We start from the raw sequence: 24,340 nt of genomic DNA, 5'->3' as shown, positions 1-24,340 counted from the left end.
TTTCCTAGTCTTGGCTAACGGCTTGACCACCAATTCATCTTGGAGTCTTTCTCTGCTATCCCTTTTGCTTCACTCACTACATCTAATCAGTTTTGAAGACCTACCAATTCTCCTTGGGAAACGTCCCTTGGATATAGCTTCTTTTCTTTACCCTCACTATTCATTACTTTAACTTCACAACTCTTCAGAATGGCTGTCGAGGCCTTCCCTAGTCTGACTCCCAGTTTGTTATTCAACTCAACACACCTTGCACACTTTGTAATCTGGTAAAAAAAAAGAAAGCAAATGCTTGTATTTTTATTGTTTTAGGCAACTTTTGAACAAAATGTTTATTTAATACAGGATTTAATTTTTAAAAAATTTTTTTTAACGTTTATTTATTTTTGAGACAGAGAGAGACAGAGCATGCACAGGGAAGGGTCAGAGAGAGGGAGACACAGAATCTGAAACAGGCTCCAGACTCTGAGAGCCTGACGTGGGGCTCAAACTCACGGACTCAAACTCACTAGATCATGACCTGAGCCAAAGTCGGACGCTTAACTGATTGAGCCACCCAGGAGCCCCATAATACAGGATTTAATTTTGAACAAAGGTCGTGATTAAAAAACCTACATAAGCATCTAGTTTTATATGTTGCAATCAATGCAAAATCAGAAGCACTTTTCTGAATGGGGCACCTCTATATGTGTCTCAACAAGTGAAACAGCTTCCCAGAAAATAAAAACCATGTACATTCGTTTCACTTATATTCACTTCTTTTACAATCTTCCCTCTAAAGCCTATAGATCCTCAGGAAAGTGAGAACATTTCAGAGATACCTACTTCTGCTCCAATGTTCCCCCCATACTTTGCTAAAGATTTGCACATGGTCCGTAAGTGAATTAATCTCTTGTAATCAAAATAAACTTGCTTTGTAGGCAGTTGATCCCTAGCTATTCGGTTGTTATAAGTTCCTAATCACTCTTCTTTCTGGGCTGTTAAAAAATGTTGGGACTCTTCCTTTGCCATGACTTTGAATCCAGAGTTTAGAATCCGAATTATTGTGTCTGTCTTATTTCCTTAACCCAACAGTGTTTCAAAAGGCACTTCCATCAATGTAAGGGACCTAGTGCAGTCTCCAGCTATATATATCTATACTTATATATCTATGTCTATATATCTATATATATCTATATATATACTTAGCTAGGTGAGGATAAGAGTTAGGAAACTTTAGTTATAAGTTTGGACTCTGGGGTTGGCAGGCTGTAATTCTAGCTCCATCACCTCTTGGTGATGTGACCTTCTGCAAGTTCCTTGGCACCCTGGTGCCTTTCTAGAAGGCAGGTTAGATCAGTTTTGTAATGCTCTTGGAGTCTTGCTTTTGTTTTAAGGATTAAGTGAGTTAATGTATGTCAAGCTCCAATGCCTGTATTTATAGCAGATACCAATAAATGATAGAATCTCAGGTGCTTAATCCTTGAGTTCTATCTTAGTTTGCCAGATCAAATACAGGATATACTCCAAACACTATCAAATGATAATATTATTGCTCCTTATGTTGCAGATGAGGAAATGGGCTTAGAATAGTTGGAATTTTTCCACTGTCATGGAGCAAGTAAATGGAAGAGCTGGAATCTGAACCCAGATCTGTCTGTGTTTCAATGCTGAACCCTTTCTACATTATCAGACACTTGTAAATTAAGGCTTGAATTTAGTTCGAAATTCCAATGGCTGTGTTTTCAGGGGACTAAAAGAAAAAAATGTCAGCTGGTATTGAAATCGGTGTCTGTCAAATTCATGAATGCTTTAACTTATTCAGCTTCCCTTTTTTCCTCCCTCAGAATAGGCACAACCAATAGCTTGCAATTCTAATCAAAACTCACACTAAATTATTTCTTTTTTGAATTATAGCCAATATTTCCCCTGATAATAAAAAAAGTCATTCTCTAATTTCTCATTCTTTGCTTTTATACAGTACAATGTGGTTGTTGTTATTATAATGATTGAGAATCCAGGTCTACCAATTACTCAAAACATTACATTTATTGTGTATATATTACATGTCAAATGTGCCAAATGACCCATATATAATTTCATTTAACCCATTCAACAGTCATGGAATCGTTGCCCCAGGGGGGCATTTGGCAATGTCTGGAGAGAATTTGTTCCAAAGGTGGGGGCAGGTATGAACGTGTGTACCTGCATCTAAAGAACAGAGACCGGGTGTGATGAGAAACAACTTGCAAAGTGCAGGACAGCTCCTTACAACACAGAACTATGTGTCCAGAATGTCAGTATTACAGAGGTCAGACACCCAGCTCTAAAGTATTATGACCCCTGTATTATAGAAGGAGAGAGCTCAGAGAGGTTAAATTACTTGCCCAAGGTTATGTAGCCTGTAAATGAGACAGCCAGGCCTAGAACCTGGATATATTTAGCTCAGAGCCCATGTTTCCCCCCCTAGAGAGGCAAAGAGAATTTCAATTTAGAGAAGGTGAAGATTAGTACATATATACCGACGACCATAAAATTATTTCAAGGGATAATTAAATGAAAATACCTGATTGTTAAGCGGAGTGTTTAGCCAAAGCTTCTGACCTTGCAATGATACCTGAAGTTAGTGTCTAGAGTGCTTGATATAGAGAACTAAAACTGTAATCATGTCAGGAAAAACGGAATCATTTTTTCTTTCATTTAATCACTTTCTTTTTTGTTTCTGAAAATGTTGTGGCTGGATGTTGAAGCTTGAGAAAAGACATGGGCAATCAGATAAAGTTATTCAGGTTTCCAGGGAAGAATATCATCAAAAAATGTTCCATCATGGCTTCACTAAAAATAGACACATTATAATGGATACAAAATTGATACCAAGAAAGGCTTCATATTATGGTGGTAAACTGCCTGAAATGCTAAACTATCTTTTAAATGAGTTAATTGTATTTTAGAACATATAAATAGAGCATCTGGCTTATCAAAAAACAGGACTGCCTGCTTATAGCCTTATTTGAAAGCTCATGCAAGCAATTTACAGAGACTAAACCTAAGTATTTTAGATTTTTGTTCACAAAGAGGAAATAAGACTTCTCTGAACCATATCCATAGTACTTCCACAGTAGCAAGTGGCAATGGCTATACGGAAATTGAAGGAGAAGTCAGATGTTACCGCTATACTGTGGAACTTCGGGGGACAGGTGGAATAGTGATGTTTCCAACTGTAAGGCCGGGTGTGACTTTGAAGATGATGTATTTAGACCAAGAAGCCTTCAAATGTAAATTCCTGATCCACCTGGATAAGTTTATGGTGCCCAATCAAGCATTTCCAGAAGACCTGATAACCATTCTTTCAGAGAATTTACCAACATTAACACTTTTGCTTATTCTGTTTCCTCTAGACTGTAAGCTTGGGGAGGACGGGATTTGTGTCTCACTTCTATAGTATTAGAGATTTCCTTATTGAATTCCTGAATGTACAGGAGTTTTCTTTTCCAATACAGGTGATTTAGTTAAAAGGGTTTGCAGATAATGCAAAAGAGCACCTCCATGGGGGGTAAGTAGATATATAAGTAATTCATGTACCCAGAGAGATGCAAACTGAGATGATCAGAGAAAAAGGGCATAGACTGAAATAAGAAGTGGAATAAAAAGCTAACGATAGATTCCCAAGGAACATTCCTAATGATTAGGCCACAAGAAAACAGCCCTATTTGAAGGTATTTTTTTGAACCCACCATAGTTCATAGAATAGGACATGAGCAGGAATGCCAACACTTCCTCTTTCCTCTGCCTAGATTATGTAGTTCTCACCTCCTCCAGTTGAGATGTACTCAAGAAAAAAAAATGACTTTGTGGCTATTTTGATTGTGACTTTTACTGTGTGTTGAAGAAGGTCATGAGAGAAGATGACCTCCAGCTGAACCTGGGCAATCAGAGGTTCCTCACCGCCCCCTCTCCCCTTGGATGTTCCGTTCACTGTTTCCATAGTGGGAGCTGTTTCCAAGGATGTAGCCTTCAGAGAGTATTGTGCTGTTGAGACCGTCTATACTGGATATGTGACTAAGATTCTGGAGGGCAGGTCCAGAGATCTACTGTCTTGTGGCCACCCAAGACAAGCTTCGTAGATAAGTTCCCTTGCTTATTCAACCTGCCACCTACCAATCTGGAGTGGTCTGCCTCTTCCTTGGCCTCTCCTTGCCCACTGCATCTTTTCATTTTGAAGTGAATGCACCTAGAATGTAAATAGTTACTCTTGGGCAAGTTTTGATAGCTTCTGGTATTTGTAATGGTACACATTTTTAAACCTTTTGATTCCTTAAGAAAATTTTGCTTAAATAAGTTATGGGTACATTTCTGCTTGTTGGAAAATATTTTTAAGTTTACTTCATAAAAACTTGATCATTTATTTATAATATATTATTAGAATAACCCAATGCTTTGAGAAAAAAACCCCAAAAGCATGATGAACACATGGAACTGAATTAAGGTATTCTATACTACAGCTCACTTGCCAAATCAGGTCGGTGAGGAAAGAAGGTCTTGGAACTTCTGAAATACATGAGCAGGAAGAAGTCACTGAAAGGTGAAGTGTAATGGAATAGTAACCGGAACATCTTTTCTTAGCCTGCCCAATGTATTAGAGCTACCTGAGAAGCTGTTTTCGCGGACTGTCATCTAGGTTTAGAGAAAACATAATGAGCCCAAGTAAATATGTCAGCAGCTAAGTCTTGCCAAAGAATAGAGTTCAAGGGGGTACACACTGTGCTGAGTGATACATTCTACAGGCCAAGGATAATTCCCTTGGCTGAACTTTGGTGTGATAGAGAGCTTTTCTCTGCTCTATGCAACAGACTTGCCACTGGCCATTGTTAATATCAGAATCTTGTCGAAACTAATTTTGCTTAAGAAAAACCTGTGCTTTTTGGAGTCATGAAGTGACTTGTTCAGGATCACACAATTGATTGGTTGCTCAGATACATCTCCGGTTTAGATGTTTGGCCTCCCAGTTTAGTTCTCTTGCTCCTACACTGTGAATCCTGTATAATGTGTCAAAGAATGACTAACAGAAAGAGAGATGAATAAATAGATACATTCCCACTCTGTGGGTTACAAGAAAAAAGTATGTGCTATTTGGTGGGCTACAAAACACTTACCTTAAAAACAAACAAACAAAACAAAATCAACCTTTATGGAGTTTTTAAGTACAGATCCACCTAAAGGTTTAAAGTTCAAGGAACCATGATGGTTACATTTTAAAAAATATCCTGACATGATCTCACAGTTCCTTGAGTTTAAACCCAGTGTAGGGCTCTGTGTTGACAGCTCAGATTCTACTTCAGATTCTGTGTCTCTGTCTCTCTCTGCCCCTCCCCTGCTTGCTCTCTCTCTCTCTCTCTCAAAAATAAACGTTAAAAAACTAAAAAAATAAAAATAAAAAATATCCTGAAATAACAGACTAAATACACACTAATAGCATGATAATGTATAGCTCACATAATTTGAAGGCTGGCATAAAAAAGTTAGTGGTATAGTTAAGGAATTTAGTATCTGTTGTATATGCATGTTTTATGACTCTAAACAGGGAAAACAGAAATAAAAACAAACCCTAACCTATAACTCCAAAAGGAATAGCCCTGAAATATTTTGAAATATTGAAGTACATGGTCTCCTATTATTGGCGGTAGCTCAGCATCTTCTCTGAAGATACCCGGGTGTAACTTAACTAAGATTTAGAAAAAGAAATGTATAGGGGCGTCTGGGTGGCTCAGTAAGTTAAGCGTCTGACTTTGGCTCAGGTCATGATCTTGCGGTTCTTGGGTTCGAGCACCACATCGGGCTCTGTGCTGACAGCTCGGAGCCTGGAGCCTGCTTCAGATTCTGTCTCCCTCTCTCTCTCTCTCTCTCTCTGCCCTTCCCCCGGCTCGTACTCTGTGCCTCTCAGAAAATAAACACTAAAAAAAAAAAAATAATAATAAAATAAAATATATATATAAAACATTAGGAGTATACCCAAAGAAAAGCCAGTAACTCTGTTCTATTTCACCCTATAAAATAGGAAAAGGAAAGGTTTTGCTGCCCTTTTATTTTTATTTTTAAAAAAAAAATTTTTTTTTCAACGTTTATTTATTTTTGGGACAGAGAGAGACAGAGCATGAACGGGGGAGGGGCAGAGAGAGAGGGAGACACAGAATCGGAAACAGGCTCCAGGCTCTGAGCCATCAGCCCAGAGCCCGACGCGGGGCTCGAACTCACGGACTGCGAGATCGTGACCTGGCTGAAGTCGGACGCTTAACCGACTGCGCCACCCAGGCGCCCCTTTGCTGCCCTTTTAAATAGGACACCTGATCATAAAAGCTGAAAGGAAAAGAATAGTCCTAAGATGGGAAAACACCCAAAGGAGTTGATTCCTGTTTGATATAAGTCCATGTATTAGTTTTCTATCACTGCTGTAACAAATCACCACAAACATGGTGGAACAAAACAAAAATCTATCTTATACTCCAGTGGGTTGGAAGTATGACATGGGTCTCCCTGGGCTAAAATCAAGGGGTCAACAGGAGTGCATTTCTGCCCTGGAGTTTCCAGGGGAGAACCAGTTTCCAGAGGCTGCCCACATTTTTGGCATCTTCCTCCATCTCCAAAGCCAGCAATGTCACTTCTCTCTGACTATTCTTCCTGGTCACATCTCCTCCTCTGCCTTCTCCTACTTTTAAAGACCCCGTGATTACATTGAGCCCACCTGGATAAGCCAGGCTACTCTCCCCAACTCAAGATCCTGAACCTTAATCATATCTGCAAAGTTCCTTCCTGCCATGTAAGACAACATATTCACAGGATGTGGTCCTCACTGTGGGGCCATCGTTCAGTTTACCACAGTCCATGTAGTTAATATATTATACAGAACGTTAAACAAAAAATTTTCATTGGAGCACTGGTTGTTCATTTAAGTATCACTTCAAATTAATATATGGACATGGTTAAAACAATAAAATTGTACTGAAGGGTTTACCCTGACTGACACCTTTCTGGAAGTTGCTACTTTTACAACTTCAGTTTTTAGTTATTCTGGTGGTTAGCTCCATGTCTCTAAATAAATCATGTATAATGCGATTTCTTGACTTATCAACTTCGACACTTCCTGGTGTCACCCTGCTGTGAGTCATGAGGGTTTACCTCACACAACTCACACCTGTCATTATTCCTCATGGAACTTCCTAAGGAAGGGGGTATGGAGGTAAATCTGTCAGTGCTTTCAGACGGAAAAGTTCTTTTTCATTCCTCCCACTAGATAAATGGTTTGGCTGGGTAGAGAATGCTAAGTTGGAAAAACCTTCCCACAAAACCTTGAAAACATTGCTGTAGTGTTTGGTGCTGCTAGTAAAACAAGAAAGAATCGATGCTTCTGATTCTACTTTCTGTGTACACAATCTTCTTTTCCCAGCCCTCTGTGGAAACTTTTAATATCTTTTAACCATTGGAGTCCCAAAGTTTTATAATAAGGTGCCCACGTGTAGTTCTTTCTTCTTCAATTCATACTATTGGTTGCATGTGGACCCTACCAAATTGGAGACAGGAGCCTTCTTTCATATCTGGAGAATTTACTTGTTTTAGTTCTTTGATAAATTGCTCTCATTTCTTTAGAATTCCTAATAATTAGACTTCCTGTATTGAGTCTCCATTTTGATGATCTTTTCTCTCATATTTTCCTTTCTTTGTTTTCTGTTGTTTTTAACCTCTTAGAGAGTGCCTGTGACCTATCTTTCAAATTTTCAATTAATTTTTTGATTTGGGAAATTATTCAGTTAATTTCTGAAAGCGCCTTCTTGTTTGTTGTTCTTTTTTGTAACTTTGTATTCTTGGTCTCTGGATATAGTATTTTCTACCTAAGCACACTAATGCGGCTTTCTTCCACTTACTGAACATTCTTGGCTTAGGGGACAATTTTTCTATTTATCTTGGTCTTTCTCTGTTACACTGCATCCTTCCTGTCAGTTGTCTGGTGATCAATTGTTGTCCATTTATTTTTAAAACTGAGGGAATTATAAGGTTAACATGTACTCTGTATGTGAAAAGGTTTGTGGGCTGGAAATTTTACCTTATAGGGAGAAAGAGGTGAGCCAATTACCTTTTCTTTTGGCCAATACCAGAAGGATGAGGACTTTGCTTTCTGGGTCCAGTGAAATGCCTGACTTCAGGTCATCCTGTGTGAGAAACTAGGTGTCTAAGTCCTGTACAGGTCTTCAGTTAATGCCCTATTTTCACGTCCACTTTCTCCTGCCCTTTCTTCTACCTGTCGTCTCCAATCCGAAGCATCTCGATTTCTGCTGGGTGAGTTGTTTCCTCTATCTGCTGAAGCCTCCTTCTCTCTTCTTTTGGGCTCTGGCTTCAGTACAAGGCATTCTTTCTCAATTTCCATATTCCAGAAATGTGTTAAAATACTGGGTTTTGGATAGTCCCACTATTCTTTTAGTTATTGTGTTTTTATAATTTTAGATAATCCTTATTTTAATCTTATGGGGTACGCAGAGGGCAAAAAGTTGAAATTGGGCTGAATTTGCCATTTTGTCCTAAAATATAATATATAATCTTTGGATGAAGTTGGTGGGGGAAAGCATAAGATCAGCTAGTAAAAATTTGTTAATGATTCTTAGATTTTATGTGGAAAGTAGAGAAAGGGATAAGGATACACAGAAATAGCATCTTATGTGATTTGGACCCGTAGAATTCATGGGTGATACCTTGTTTTTCAGTCCTGCTATTCCCCTAACTTCCAATCAAATCAGAACTTTGATTCAAACACATCTAAGAATATAAAATCTCCTTTGATTTGGATTCTTTTGGTTTTTTAAGGCCCCTTTTCTATAGAGACTTCTCAGAATTGTGTGCAATAACCTCCAATCTGGTGTCTCAATTACAGTTTGATCAGAGAAGGAGACCCCCTATGAATGATATAAAATAGATTCATGGTAGCAATTAGACTGTACAAAGTGTAAGAGAATCTGGAGACACAAAGATCCAAAAAGTGAGGGTTGGAAGATCAGATAAACATCGTTAATCATCTTAAAGGGAAACTGTGAAGTAATATCTGGAAGTCCCCTCTGCACCCGTCTGTGGTGGGCCTGCAGTCAGGGTAGATCAGGAGGACAAGGAAGTGGGAAAGAAATCTGGACCTGAAGTGAGGAAGGAAAGTGTGAACTGAGATCCACGGGGACAAAGTGGAACCCGAGAAGACAAATTGCAACTCATGTGGGGCAAAGGGAACCCTGTTTGATGCTCATGACGTCTAATTGTGGCAATTTGGGTGACCTGAAGATGAACCTGGTGCCTTCTCACATTGTCGCACATGCACCTGGACTTGAACTCAGAAATCTAAAGGAGGATATGTGGTAGGAGCTGAGTCCCTGAGGACAGGCAGCATCTCCTAGTCAGGTGGGTGAGCAGGTCAGGGACAAGGTGCATAAACTGTAGCAGTGCATGGGGGACAGTCTTGGTTCAGGCTGTCACCATTTATCAGTTAGACATAATCAGGTCTGATGTTTCTGTTGGATGTCCGTGTGGACATGTTGGTGGAAAGTTGGAGTTTGTGGCCAGAGAGCATAATAGTAGAATCTTAAGGTTTTTTAAATAGAAGATTTCCATGGTTGATAAGATTCAGAAAATAGAAGATTAAGATCAGTAGGTTTTAGGAGATTAAGGAACCATGAATCTAGGACTTTAGCCTATTGGATAAGTCATCCAAATGGACATCGAAGTCATACACTATGATGATGGGTATTTTGAAAGACTAGTGCCAAAACCATCTAAGGTAAGTATTGGCCAATGGCAACAGATGGCTGAGAATAAGGGCTGCATAGCATGCCTCAAAGGAGGAGAGGTTTGTTTCCTTTTATTAGAGAAAGGTAGAGAAGAAATGCTTTAAAACTAACATGACGTGCTAGGGAATGCCAGTTCTTCCCTAGTAAATAGCTTATTTTGTTTTCCTTTGGAGATATGAACTTCATGGAAGCCCTATTAAAATCAGACAGTGATAACTGGGCATAAACAAGGCATCGCCCTGGACAAATGGAATATACAGTCAATCTCTTTGTGCAGCAAGACGAGATTTAGTCTATCCCTGAGAGCATCTTTTCAGAGCAAACCTAATCATCTGGAAACACAGGAAACAAAATGTGATGATGTTCAGAATTCTCAGAGGTAGAATATTGAAATAATTGCCACTGGGTCTCTGACCTGAGTTGTGAGTTTTTCAGAGCCACCATTGCTTCAAAAAGATCTAGATAAAATTAGCATGGAGAAGATTAGTTTAGGTTTTTGGATATTTGTTTCTGATGAGCATTCACTTGTTTGCTTATTAAACACTGTTACTGTATTTTTGTACAGCAAATGGGGAAATAAGTTAGAAATATGCTTAAGCATAAATAAGCTAGTAATACTTCTGATGAGGTATGGATTCATATCAGAAAAACCACAAAATATTACTGAAGCTGATGCTTATTATATTTACCTAAAAATTCAGATATTCAAATATATCGAAAAATCAGATTACTCAAATATTACTCAAAATGAGATTACATCAGAATTACCCTTGGAAATGATAATTGAGAACTTCTATTTTGCCTTTGGACCTACAGATAGAATAATATAGGTTCTGTTAATAATTCCTAAATTTAAATCTTGTTGAATAGGAGACCAAATATTTTCAAGTTCCCATAGTGTCACATATTTTTACTCTTCTAGGGAGCCGGAGATATTACAATTTAACCTTCAGTGCTTCGTATGATATTTTCATTTAGAGATCTTTGCTTGGTATGTGGGGGAAGGAAGCCTTACCAGGTTAAGAGAGAGTACCATTTACTTTTGGTTTTATTTTATTTTGTAGGTGTGCCCAAAATTTTGAAAAACAGAGTCTTTTATATTTAGTATAAAATTATAGTAACACCTTGCCAATAACCTAAATCCTTTGGAACAGAGCCCTGAATTGGAATTATGCAGAAAAGCCTTTAAGTTCTCTAAACAAATTTCACAAAGCCTCCACACTAAATCCATGCCCTTAACTACAACACCGAGTTTACTGACCTATCATTTTGTGTGTGTGTGTGTGTGTGTGTGTGTGTGCGCGCGCGCGCCAGAGTATAAAAAACTTTATTTTCTCTATGAATGGAAAATTAGGAACAAAAAACTAGAGGGAAGGCAAGGAGAGCTGATAAAAAAGGAGACAAATTAAAAAAATTTTTTTTCCCACGTTTTTATTTATTTATGGGACAGACAGAGACAGAGCATGAACGGGGGAGGGGCAGAGAGAGAGGGAGACACAGAACCGGAAACAGGCTCCAGGCTCCGAGCCATCAGCCCAGAGCCCGACGCGGGGCTCGAACTCACGGACCGTGAGATCGTGACCTGGCTGAAGTCGGACGCTTAACCGACTGCGCCACCCAGGCGCCCCAAAAAGGAGACAAATTTAATCTACATATATTTTAATGAGATCTATTCTTAATGAAGACTCTGAATCAGCAAGAAAAATTTAAATGATGTCCATGAGCTACTGCTTAATAAGGGTAAGATATAATTTCTTTTAGAAAGAATTCCATTAAAAAATCAGTATGGAGTGCTTGGGTGGCTCAGTTGATTAATTGTCTGGCTCTTGATTTTGGCTCAGGTCATGATCTTATGGTTTGGTTCGTGAGTTCGAGCCCCGTGCTGGGGTCTCCACTGAGCCTGCTTGGGATTCTCTCTCCCTTTCTCTCTGCCCCTCCCCTGCACACACTCTCTCAAAAGAAATAAATAAACATTTTTAAACAATCAGTATATATGTTTTAACAAGTTGTTGGTATTTAAAGTTGTAGGCTTTACATTTGGGTAAAATTCACTGTCACTGACCACTTCATTCTCCTATAAAACTATATAAATGAAATGGTTTTATAATATGAATTATGTGAAAGATAATACAAAATTATGCATATTATGTGATATGTAAGTATATAAAAATATTTGTTGGTATAATTTCCCCCCAAAACAAATCTCTCTGGACATGAATGCTTGAGACTGAGACTGATGAGGGAGAGTTTGAGAAAATGCATAATTCTGGTTTTCTTGGCCGCAGGTTATAGGACTGTTTTTAGCGGATGCTTATTTGAAGTGATAAGTGACGTCATTCTCTAGTATAGGAGTCTAGAAACGCTGATTCAGTATCACGTCCAAAGACATTTCCTTGGGAAGTTGATGAGGTTGAGCTGGGAAACAGCTGTAGTTAACACATAGAAAGTGGTGGATTAGCTGCTACAAGGTACTGTGGCGACTGAGGATTCATCAACATTTCAGTTATGAAGAAAAACAAAATAAGCAAATTGTTTCATGAGAAGTAACATATTACTATACTCTCCTTCCCGCTTGCCCTTCTCATCTATGGATTATTAAAATTGAGTTGTTGGGGTGCCTGGGTGGCTCAGTCGGTTGAGCGGCTGACTTCGGCTCAGGTCATGATCTTGCCGTCCATGAGTTCGAGCCCCGCGTCAGGCTCTGTGCTGATGGCTCAGAGCCTGGAGCCTGTTTCGGATTCTGTGTCTCCCTCTCTCTGACCCTCCCCCGTTCATGCTCTGTCTCTCTCTGTCTCAAAAAATAAATAAACGTTAAAAAAAAAATGAGTTGTTAAAAACAACTTGGTCCCATCTTTGGGACCATGAAGAGAACAAGACAAGACTATAATAACTCCGGCCTGGGGCTAACATTGCCAGGATTCCATACTCCACACCAAACACATTCTTGTTGACAAATTTCTCTTCCCTCAAATTATGAATGAATCATTGAGTTGTTGGTATAACCTCTGAATCATTTTGCTGGTGTGAAAATATGCTGTTAGACTTATTTACATTCCTTTCTTCCATTTCTTTTGGGTCGGGCTAGGGGAATCTGTGGACAGCGATCGGTTTCCCTCTGCTAAACCTTGTACTAGGATCGCTGCTTGGCTCTATTGCTGTTGAGATTTTATCAGCAGATCTACTTGGCCAGGTGCTTGTGGCTAATGAATACCATCTGCACAGTAGAGGGAGTATCTTTCATTTTTGCAGATACACCAAGCCCTGGGGGCTGTGTGTAATATAAGCACTGGACTTCAGTCTCTAGTTATTCAATGACCCACCAAAGCTCTCAGAACTTCTTTCAGGTCTTAGGTGTTGTGGCCTCCCTGTTTTGCCTGGTGAGGTTCTTGCCATCATTTGTCTTGTGTCTTCAGGACACAAAGAAATGAACAAGTAGGGGGTGAGAAGTGGGGGTGGGAAAGAGCTTGGAATGACACAAAACAACACATTCTTTTCTCATCTGAATCTTAATATGGTGGAGGTGGAGTGATCTTAGTGATTGGTTGGAAGTGTTTTCAGATACCAGGGTGGCAACTCACATCTTTTTTTTTTTTTTTTTAAATTTAAATCCAAGTTAGTTAACATACAGTGTAATCATGATTTCAGGAATAGAATTTAGTGATTCATCACTTACATATAACACCCAGTGCTCATCCCAACAAGTGTTCTCCTTAATGCCCATCACCCATTTAGCCCATCTCCCCATCCAACACCCCTCCAGCAACCCTCAGTTTGTTCCCTATATTTAAGAGTCTCTTATTGTTTGTCTCCCTCTCTGTTTTTATATTATTTTTGCTTCCCTTCCCTTATGTTCATCTGTTTTGTATCTTAAATTCCACATACAAGTGAAATCATATGATATTTGTCTTTCTCTGACTGAATTATTTCACTTAGCATAATACACATTAGTTCCATCCACATTGTTGCAAATGGCAACATTTCATTCTTTTTGATTGCCGACAACTACATCTTTCAAAAAATAAAGTACTGCTTTGCTGATTATTTGCTTATTATTTATTTGTTTGCTTTTGGTAAGGCAGAGGACATTATTGCCAATAATAACTTCTCACTTTCATTTCATCACCATTTTTTAAGTTTATTTATTTTGAGAGAGAGAGAGACAGACAGACAGACAGAACATGTGAGTTCCAGCCCCCTTTCAGGCTCCACACCATCAGTATAGAGCCTGAGGTGGGCTTGAACTCACAAACCAGGAGATCATGACCTGAGCTGAAATCATGACCTGAGCCAAAATCAAGAGTCGGTCACTTAACTGACTGAGCCATCTGGGTGTCCCTCATTACCATTTCTTGAGTGGGAAAAGAAAGGAGCATAGTTACAGTCACTATGCTGGGAATTTCACATGACTTGTCTTCTCCATACTGCAACCCGGAAGTGACTTACTGTTTCGTAATTCTGCCTGAGCTGTTCTTCACTCCTTTCCTGTTTGGAAAAAGAAATCTGCTATTTCTTCAAAGCAGAGATCCAGTGTCACTTCCTTTCTACTAGCAGCTCTCCTCCCCCAACCCAGCAGAACTTTGCTCTTCTCAGTTCTTTATGATACCAGATGCTGCCAGTATGATGCTTATCACCTTATGTTTCAGTTGGGTATATGCAAATCTCTCCCTCCTACGAGAGGATGAGCTCTTCAAAGGCAGAAGCTCTCTTCACTGATATATAGACAGGGCCTCACAGAATGTCTATCTAGTTCTTGGTAATGCCTAACAGATATTAGTGTCAGAATCAGAACTGATGCCAGTCTGATATTCTTAACACTATACCAAATTATTTCTGAAACAGAAATTAACCAACCAAACAACCAACCAACCCACGAAGCAACAAGCATAGTTGTTGACTTTATTACTGGCCTAATCTGCATCCTTTACTTAACTCAAGCATGGTTTTGAGCGTGGGTGTGTAGAAAGTGGTTGGGGCGAGACAGGATAGAACATGTTTCTGAGTTTATATCTTCTGAGACTTCAGAATAAGTCACGTAAATCACAGAAATCTACATGATGAAAACACTGTGAAACTTTTAAAAGTCAAAAAATACAGGCCTTTCAGATGAAAGGTGTGAGCTGTTGGGACATTAATAAGTGGAATGAATAATGAACATTGAAGGTACTGTACTTTTGTCAAAAGCCTGGCTGAGAGAATCGGAAGGAATTTCTCCCTGCCCTTGTACAAAGCAATCTTTTTGTTTCTTCTTTTCCTTCCACCCTCCTCTCCTTCTGCTTTTCCTCCTCCTTCCCTTCCTCCTCCTCCTTCTTCTCGTCTCTATTTTATGTGCTCTCTTTCCCTCCCTTTTTGTTCCTAGAAGTTTGTTTTTAAGAAGTTGGCAATGACGACGGCAAGTCAGCAAGTCGAATGAGGGGATGGTTTTGGAGAAATTAGGGCGCGTTAGACTATGACTATATGAGGAAAATATTTCTTACTTGGTTTTATTTTTCTGTGTTTCAAAATGCATTTATTTATTTTGTCTAGGCAATACAGCTACATAGAGCAAGATTCAAAACTAGAGAAGGGAATATAGAGAAAAATCTTCCTCCCACATCTATCCCTTTAGTAGTCAGTCTCCTCTAGGCAGAAAGGCAAGATCAAGTTTCTTTTGTATCTTTTCAGAGATATTTTCTACATATACAAATAAACACTCACTCACTCACACACAGATATTCCTTTCCTTCTCTTTTACATAAATGGAAGCACACATTTTGCACCTTCATTTTTCTGCAAATTATTTTTCTTTGATGGCTATAAGGCATTCCACCATATGGATATATTATAATACATTTAGCTACTTATTCATTGATGGATATTTAGGTTGTTTCCAATATTATGTTGTTGCAAGTTATGCTAAGTAAATTACGTTGTACATATGCTGTTTCATACATGTTTAAGTATTTCTATATTCAAAGATGAAGAACTTCGAGGTCGAAGGGAATGATTTTGATAGGTGTTGCCCAAGTGCCCTCTGCTCTCCCTTCTCTCACAAGTGGTAGGTTTTAAAACTTTTTGATAATCCCCAGTATGATTCACAGGATTTCTATGAAGCATAAAAATTTTTTATTAAACATTCCATTAGCTAATTATTAAGGCAAAAAGCATTTGCTTTTAGTGCTTTTATGATGTTTAAATTTTAATAAAGTGCACAAATAAAAGAATCTATATTGGAGACCATGTCCAAAGAACTGGTTGAAAAGTAGAAAAAACAGAATTCAACTGGTTATTTTGTTTACATAATATTGAACCACTGATTTGAGGGTTTGTTTTACTGAGTTGGCAAACATCATTTAGGCTTAGATTGAATTTCTTAATTTCATAGCAGTCCAGAAAAAATATCATTTTATATCTGTTTATTTTCATAGTTACTTTCTATTTAATTCAATAAATATTACCTACCTAAAATGTGTTAGACAAGATTGGGAGTTCAAAGACAAATATGACAGTCTGCCAATTCAAGGGTTCACAGTCTTATAAATGGCATTCAAACAGACTCCTTTTGGGGTGCCTGGGTGGCTCTGTCGGTTAAGTACCCGACTTCAGCTCAGGTCATGATCTCATGGCTCCTGAGTTCGAGCCCCACGTCGGGCTGTGTGCTGACAGCTTGGAACCTGGAGCCTTCTTTGTATTCTGTGCCTCCCTCTCCCTCTGCCCCTCCCCGCTTGTGCTCTGTCTCCCAAAAATGAAATAAACATTAAAAAACTTTTAAATAGACTTCTTCTTCTTTTTTTTTTTTTAAGTTTATTTATTTTGAGAGACAGAGAAAGTGAGAAGAGAGAGAGAGAGGGAGAGAGCATCCCAAGCAGGCCCCACATAGTCAGTACAGAGCCCGACATGGGGCTGGAACCTACGAACCACGAGTTCATGACCTGAGCCAAAATCAAGAGTCCCACACTTAGCCTACTGAGCCACCCAGGCACTCCCATTTAAATAGCCTTCTAAAACATAGTTAGGAAATACTGAAAGCACTTGCTTGTCATTTTAAAGATGGCTATTAAGGAACTCACTGTCATAAAGAGGTGAAGAAAATCTCAACCAGGAAATTTATCTCCATTTCAACTGACCAATTGATAATTAGTCACAATTCTCTCCCTGGTGCTAAGGCAAACTGGATAACCTCTTTGAGTAGAGCAACATGAAGTGAGAGCTATAAAATGCTTCACTCCTTTTGGCCTGGTAATTGCTACAATTGGGCAATTTTCTTTTAATTTGGAAATGGTTGGTCAATTTAGCCTGATCCGTGAAATTATCTACTTTTAAGAGACCAAACAACTAGTTGAAAGATCAATGTTTTCAATTTTCATGTTGTAGCCTTGCACTGACCATGAAGCATACTATTCATGAATTAATATTTACTGTATGATAAGACTATAAACAGAATCATGGACACTTGAAACATATATTGCACAATAGAAATTGTATGACATTGCTCTACTTAATGAAGTTTTTGTGAAATCCCTTCTGTTGATTAAACATTAGATCTTAACTTCTTATGCAATGAATAATTTGTTCCATATCATGTGGTAAGAGTTTCGTCCCACAATTACATTGTAAATAGAAATTACAATTTATGATTTTTATAGTGTGCTATTGTTAATGTTGTGCAACTTTGATTTCAGTACTGTGCTTTCCTAGGGCCAGTTCAACCCTCTTATTTCAAAGCTCATGCACTGAACAAATACTAATTAGCACCTATTGTATGCCAAACTATATTTGGATATTAAGATAACAGCTGGGTATTGGGATGTAGACCTTTTGTCATAGTGCAGAAGACAATAACAGATAAAAAAATAAGATAATTACAGATTTGGATAGCTATGATGAAGGAAACAACTAAGAGATGAGAGGAAATGTATCCAAAGCAACCACCAAATAGTCAGGGAAGGCCTCTGAGACGTTTGCAGTTGACCATGGATCAGGAGTTTGAGAATAAATGGGTTCTATGATTATTGGGAAGAGTCCTCTAGGCACAGATAATAAATGTTAAGCCAGAAAAAAGAGCTTGATCTTTTCTGGGAGAAAGATGAGAGCTCATGACTTATCTGGAAACACACTCCTACTTCATGCTAGAAGTCATAAGGCTCGCTTTGTGTAAAATCATCAAACACATCTGATTGAAGGTACAAGGGCTTCATCATTCGTCCAGGCCTTCACTTATTTAATATGTTTCCTTGGAAATACAAAAATCAAAACAGCAAAACCACTGCCTTGACATCTGGTATTTTCAGTGGTTAAATGACCTTTTAATAAGTTTGTGTTCTTATCATTTTCTTGATACTGAAATATTCATTTCATGAAGGATAAAACATGAAGATGAAGAGGGATAAAAGATGAAACATACAACGTTTGAATAATATTTTTCCTGGGTATAAAGAAGATTCTAATTGCCAATAGGTTATAAACTCTGACTTTTTAAAAGATTAATATGTAAATGGGACATCACACTATGTATTATGCTTTTCTTAGCCCCAGCTGAACCAGAGGTGGACATCTGATCCATGATGGACCAGGCAGATGATCCCTTACATGATGAATGGAGCTTGACCGGAGAGATTCAGTAGAGGGGGTGAAAGCCATTGCATGCCAAAGCAACAAACTACCTAAAATTTAGGGGGGTATTAGAGAATCATATAATGCACAGAAAGTCAATTTGAAGAAAGTAGCAAGAAAATATGGCAAAAATGCAGAGAAGCAACATTAAGACCATGTGGCTCAATGAGAAACAGAGTGTGTGCTTCCAGATTTTCCAATCTTTATGTGTAGGATTGCTGTTAGATTCCCCCAATGGGATTCCTGCCATGGACACTTTAAAGCATGTGGGGCCCACATATCACAAACTCACACAAAAACAGTTACTTCACTAAAGAACTCAAGGATGCTTCTATCATTCAGTAGCCAGGCTGCTTCTATCATCAGTTAGCTCCACACTGGCACAGCAAGACCCCAAATTCGGAACAGTCATTCCTGTGACTAGCACAATTCAGTCCTAATCAAAATGCTGCTCTATATCTCCCGCCCTGTGTCTTTGCAATAAAGCAGCAGTGCCAGTTGTTGTGACTTTGACATCAGAGGGAGCCACTGTTTCAGAATGTGGGCCAGATGGGGGAAGGTAGACGTTCTTGAGTAAGAGAAAAGACTGGCTTTCTTATCAAAGGTTTCTCTCAGCCAGTATGAATGCAATAGACTTTGGCACAAGAAAATGTCATTTACAATAGTGCAGGATGCATATTTTTTGTTTCTCTTCAAATATTCCAATTTGTGACTCCAGAGGAATTCACAACTTGCTATAGTATTTAGAACAGTTGTGCATGGTGGAGAAGGATCATTTTATAATATTAAACAATTCATATCATATATAAATGTATATAAATGTGAGTTATAATACACATATTGGTTTTTTTTTTTATATATAACTGAGAGGTTCTAAATATTGTGAACAGAGCTGATGAAAACTGACATACAAGTTTGATGGATTGATGTTGTAGACTCTGGGTCTGGAGTTCTCTCTTGTCCAGCAAGAAAGCGGGACACAGGATTAAAAATGCAAGAAAGGCTAATGTCCGGGAGGAGACAAGAGCCCCGAGTAGGGACCTTGCTCCGTTTTTATTAGTATCAGAAGGCTTACAAAAGTGGTGATGGACATGCACAAAGAGACAATGAAATCGTGAACATTAACTTATGGGTGTGAGGGAAAGAGGGTTTTGAAGATATGCGGTGTGAGGGGTTTGGGTCAATATCAAACAAAATCCTGTTGCTGGGAGGAAGGTTGTTTACAGCAGACATGAGGCCCCCCTCCGTTTATCTAAACTGGCCTAGGGAACAAGAAAGACAGAGCAAGCTACTTCAGGGTCAAAAAGGCACCTTTCTTTTGCTAATTACTCTGCTCTGGGAAGCTTCACCCTGCAACTGTTTATAGCCCTGTTTACCTGTTAACCCAATTTCCTTCCTGTGAAAGCAGCTTTCTGCTATTGTACTAAGTTGGTTGGGGGTGGGGGGGGGGGCATTTCAGCCCTGAATACCTAATCTTGTTTACCTCATCTTGGATGTTTTGATCCCGAGATTCCCTATTCCTATACCTTTGTCCTATAGGGGACCTTTGCCCCATTTACCTAATCTTATTTACCTAATCTTGTTTACTCAAATTTGGGTGTGTACATCCTGTGGCTTTCTAATTCTTTATGACTTGTAAACTCATCAGCGCAGGCTCAGGGAATTCCTAAACTTATTCCCCATAGATTGATACTATACAATTAGTATATTTTGCAATATTTTTGTGGAATAATCATTTTCATATGCAATCCCATTAAATTTTAAGTTATGGTATATAGAGTTCTTGTTTCATTTCTGAGTTATTGACACTTCGTGTTGTCACTGCCTCATAAGAACAAAGTTTGTTCAAGTAGAAACATACAAATGTATTCTTTAAGAACTACAGTGACTCGGGGCGCCTGGGTGGCGCAGTCGGTTAAGCGTCCGACTTCAGCCAGGTCACGATCTCGCGGTCCGTGAGTTCGAGCCCCGCGTCGGGCTCTGGGCTGATGGCTCAGAGCCTGGAGCCTGTTTCCGATTCTGTGTCTCCCTCTCTCTCTGCCCCTCCCCCGTTCATGCTCTGTCTCTCTCTCTGTCCCAAAAATAAATAAACGTTGAAAAAAAAAAATTTTAAAAGAACTACAGTGACTCGAGAGTGGTTGTCTAATTTAGCATTACCATTGATAAAACACAAATGAAGTGAACATTTGACTATGACGACATCATCAGCAATTTTGCTGGGACAAAAGAATTAATTTTGTAGAATATGGTATTTATTGCTTATATCTGTCTTTGTTAGTCATCCAAGCATCTGCCTACGAGCAATATACCCGGATATTTACAATTATAATTAAATTCATTTACATGTGATATGTTGCCAACTTTCAGTTACGCTAAACCATAGGTTTACGTTAAGAAAAAAATTGTTATCAGGTTTGTGAAGGAGAAGGATCAAACGTATCTTACTTAACAGACATGTTAGTATTTTGACATCACCTTCAAATATTCACTCATATGGTATAGAAGTCTCCATTGTACCCTTGTGCCATGTGCTACAGATATCAGGGGTGGGCCTGCTGTGACCTACTTTTATTTTTTTCTCGTTGAGATTCCTGTTGTGTCATTTCTATGAGACTCCTATTGTATCCTTTTAACAATGCCCCAATTTTTTGACTTAGGCTGGTTTGAGTGGGTTTCAGTTTTTTGCACTACAGAGTCTTATCTAAGGCAGTCACAGAGGCACATTTCATTTCCCATGTAGAGGAAGAATAAATTGGTTCTCATTTGAATAAAAATCATGTAAACCACAGTTTACCAAATTCTGATCTTCTTTATCTGGAGCCTTTTTTAAGAAATCAAGACTTTTGAAAGAGACTAGTGATCCTGACAAATTTATTAGTACATACACTTCTGTTCTCTGACTATTTGGATTGATTTGAAGTGTGCTATAGGGATAGACCAGGCCAAAAAAAAAAAAAAAAAGTTTTACAAAAAACAATAATTATACTTTGAATTCAGGTCCATCATTTTAATAGAAAAACAGTCAGCTCAATGTATTACAGAGTATATTAAAAGCCAAAGTGACATTAACGGTACTTGACTCATACTTCAGACAGAAAACTAAATATAAACAACAGTAGAAAAGAACTTCGTGTAAAATATAAACACGGTTCAAAAAGAAATCTCAACTCTGTGTTTTGTTTTATTTGTTTTATTTAGGCACAAATTTCAAAGTGAAAACCCAAGAGAAACATTTCCTCTATTTATTTTCCTGGTTAAAACCAGATTGTTCACTGTTTGGAAAATGTCCTCTAATTCTGAGTCAGAGGATTCTTAGATCTGAAAAGATCTTTGTACAGTTCTCTAAATCCACCCTCTCACTTTAGAGAGGAGAAAATTGAGCTCAGAATGCTATACCAATTTGCTCAATGTTACCCAGACCATAAATGGAAGTTTAAAGTGTGCTTGTATTTGGGATTATTAAGTATACTCTTTGTACTTTCTTTAAATAAAAGAAAAAAAAATTTAAAGTAATTACAAGAGAGAAGAAAGAGGGTTGATGACCAATTTTAGACTCCTTTTCTGACCCTGTTATTCCTGAAGACATTACTGTGAGATCAAGAAGAGAAAGTTTAACCCAAGGGAAGTATCTTGGCATTAAATTCAGAGTTGAACATATTTTGATTCCATCTAGCTCTGTGCATTCATTCAGATGTGAGGCAGATATTCGGATTCTGTCATTTGGCGCCTGAATGCCTGGAAAGTCAGTCTTGGTATGAAAAAGGGGCAGAACTGTCGAAGTTCCGCGAAGCTTCATTTTTTTTGCGGAGTCACTATTTCAACCTCTTTCTTTTCCCTTCCTCCTCGGGGGAGTTAACCATTTTCATGAACTGTTTTACCACTTCCTTCTTTCCAAGGTGAATCCTTGCACATCTGCTTCGAAACCCCTCCATGGGTACCTCTTCGGGGACCTCATTTTTTCATACTTTTTGCTTGTCTCTCTCTAGGGGGTCTTTCCTGTCAACATTTGAACGTATTTCTGTTTCTCCCATCATTAAATGCAAGCAAGCAAGCAATTTCCTCTGTCTCACCAAATGGATATTCCCTTCCATCCAACTCGATTCCCTCTTTCTCCTCAGGGCTAGGCTAACTGAAAGATAAATGTCTAATCCTGGTCTCCACTTGCTCACGCCCCACTCCTTCCTTAATGTATTTCTTCTCGGGTTGGCCCTCCCTGACTCACCTGACTCTAACTTCTAATCGTGAATTCCCTCACAGAAATTGCTCTCTACTGAAGTACCACTGTCTGCCTACCTGCTGAATCCCAAGGATCTTTTTCAGTCCTATCTGTCTCGGTCTATAGAAACACAGAATGTCACATCTAGGAAAACACTACATTGTCCCCTCCAGCCCCCTCAATTTGAGCATACAAAAACTGGAACCATGAGACAAGGCATTCTCCTTGCCCACCACTCTCAGCAGCCCTTCCCTAGGGAAGGGAAAGAAATGAAATGTCGTGTTGCCAGAAGACTCTTCTGAGTCTTCACTGTTCATCTGCCCGTCTCTCTACCAGAAGAAATAAATGAAAATTCATGATGCTGAAAGTGAAATGCTTTCAACGGGAGGCCAGAGGAGAACTGTTTTGTGGTTTGCATGCCTAATGAGTCTCATTCACGAGCTTTACGGTAGCTAGCTTTCAAAACCAGTGTGTGATTCTGGAATTTAAAAAATAATTTCTTTTTACAAAGAAGAATAGATACCAAAGAGCCAAGGAAGGTTTGACAGGAGTAAAATCCCTCTCTTAGTACCAGTGAATTTCTGAAGCGGCCAATGCTGATACATCTGCATGAATGAATTGTAATTACGGACACAGTAAAGAAGTGAAAGATGCCTCTTGTTGCAGATGTGATCTATCAGCCGGCTAGATGGCTTTCTGCTGGAAGAAGGAGCTGTCTGGTCAGCTTCCTTCCTCTCTCCTCACAAAGATGCTATTTTTAACCTGTTACTCGGGCCAGCCTGGATCTCCTCCCGTTCCAACTCAAGTACTTTTAATTTTCACACTCATCTGGTGTTTCTCAGCTTCAGGAATTAGGTCAGCATTTAAATTTAGAGCAACTGCTTATTTAAAAAGTTGAGAGGCACTGGAGCCACGTCAAGCCTTATCTCTGTGAAGCATTCTGACTCGCTCTTACTAGCACTATGTGAGAATATTCTCTGAAATGTCCTCAGCACTTGCGAATTCAGTTTGTGCCACCGATCAAACGTCTGCTCACATGTTGTCTTGGAGCTCTTTTGTAGTTTTTCTCCATTTAGGTACGTTTCTTGGCCCGCTCGGCTCATAATTTCCGTGAAGAACTTGGAGTCTATCCAGAAAGATGAATGAATACGGGCAATTTACTTATCTTTCCTAAATCTTAATCTGCTCATCTCTCCAACGGGAGTACTATTACCTGCTTCACAGAATTGTTCTGAGGATTATATGTTCCCCGCGTACCCGGCACATGGCGGGAATCTAACACATGTTGATTTCTTATCTCCCTCATTTCCTCTCTTCCCTCCCTTTCTCCCGAGCAGCACCTCTTTCTTACCGAGTCACCTTTGGTAGATGCTTCTTTGTACGTTCTCGTTAGGTGAATGGGCATTACCGTGGCAGATGAAAGTGGGCACTTATTTTGCACGGTTAACATCGAAAACTGTATGTATACCTTGGGATGAGTTGTTCTTTATGATTCAGCTAACTAGGTGTACTAAGCAAACTTTGAAATAATACAATAAATTATTAATCCAAATTAGAGAGTGGTAGACTAGAGCCCTGGATGCGTGCCCGGAGAATGGCACTGCCACGTTATAGGCATATGGTCGCCTGGCTGGGACAATGACTTTTTGTACGTGTGCCAAAGAAAACTTAACAATATCTGTTGACATTCTATCCTTCCTTTGTTTTCCCATTATTGGATGACTTTACTGCTCTATCTTTTGTG

At 38.9% G+C, this 24,340-nt stretch overlaps 1 protein-coding gene across 1 annotated transcript in view; it reads right to left on the bottom strand.

Annotated features, from left to right (window-relative positions):
- The window catches only part of TMEM229A (transmembrane protein 229A), a 43,021-nt gene extending 19,020 nt beyond the window's left edge, over positions 1-24,001 (bottom strand). The window contains exons 1-3 of the mRNA XM_040471577.1: positions 23,854-24,001; positions 23,596-23,722; positions 15,720-15,873 (exon numbers count right to left, since the gene is read on the bottom strand). Coding sequence (XP_040327511.1) covers positions 15,720-15,873; positions 23,596-23,722; positions 23,854-24,001 — 429 coding nt within the window. The remainder of the gene's footprint in view (positions 1-15,719; positions 15,874-23,595; positions 23,723-23,853) is intronic.
- Positions 24,002-24,340: the final 339 nt, after the last annotated feature.

Source organism: Herpailurus yagouaroundi, unplaced genomic scaffold (genome assembly GCF_014898765.1).
Source record: "Herpailurus yagouaroundi ecotype Mexico unplaced genomic scaffold, PumYag 100, whole genome shotgun sequence".
NCBI lineage: Eukaryota > Metazoa > Chordata > Mammalia > Carnivora > Felidae > Herpailurus > Herpailurus yagouaroundi.
This window is presented reverse-complemented; position numbering and strand designations above follow the sequence as displayed.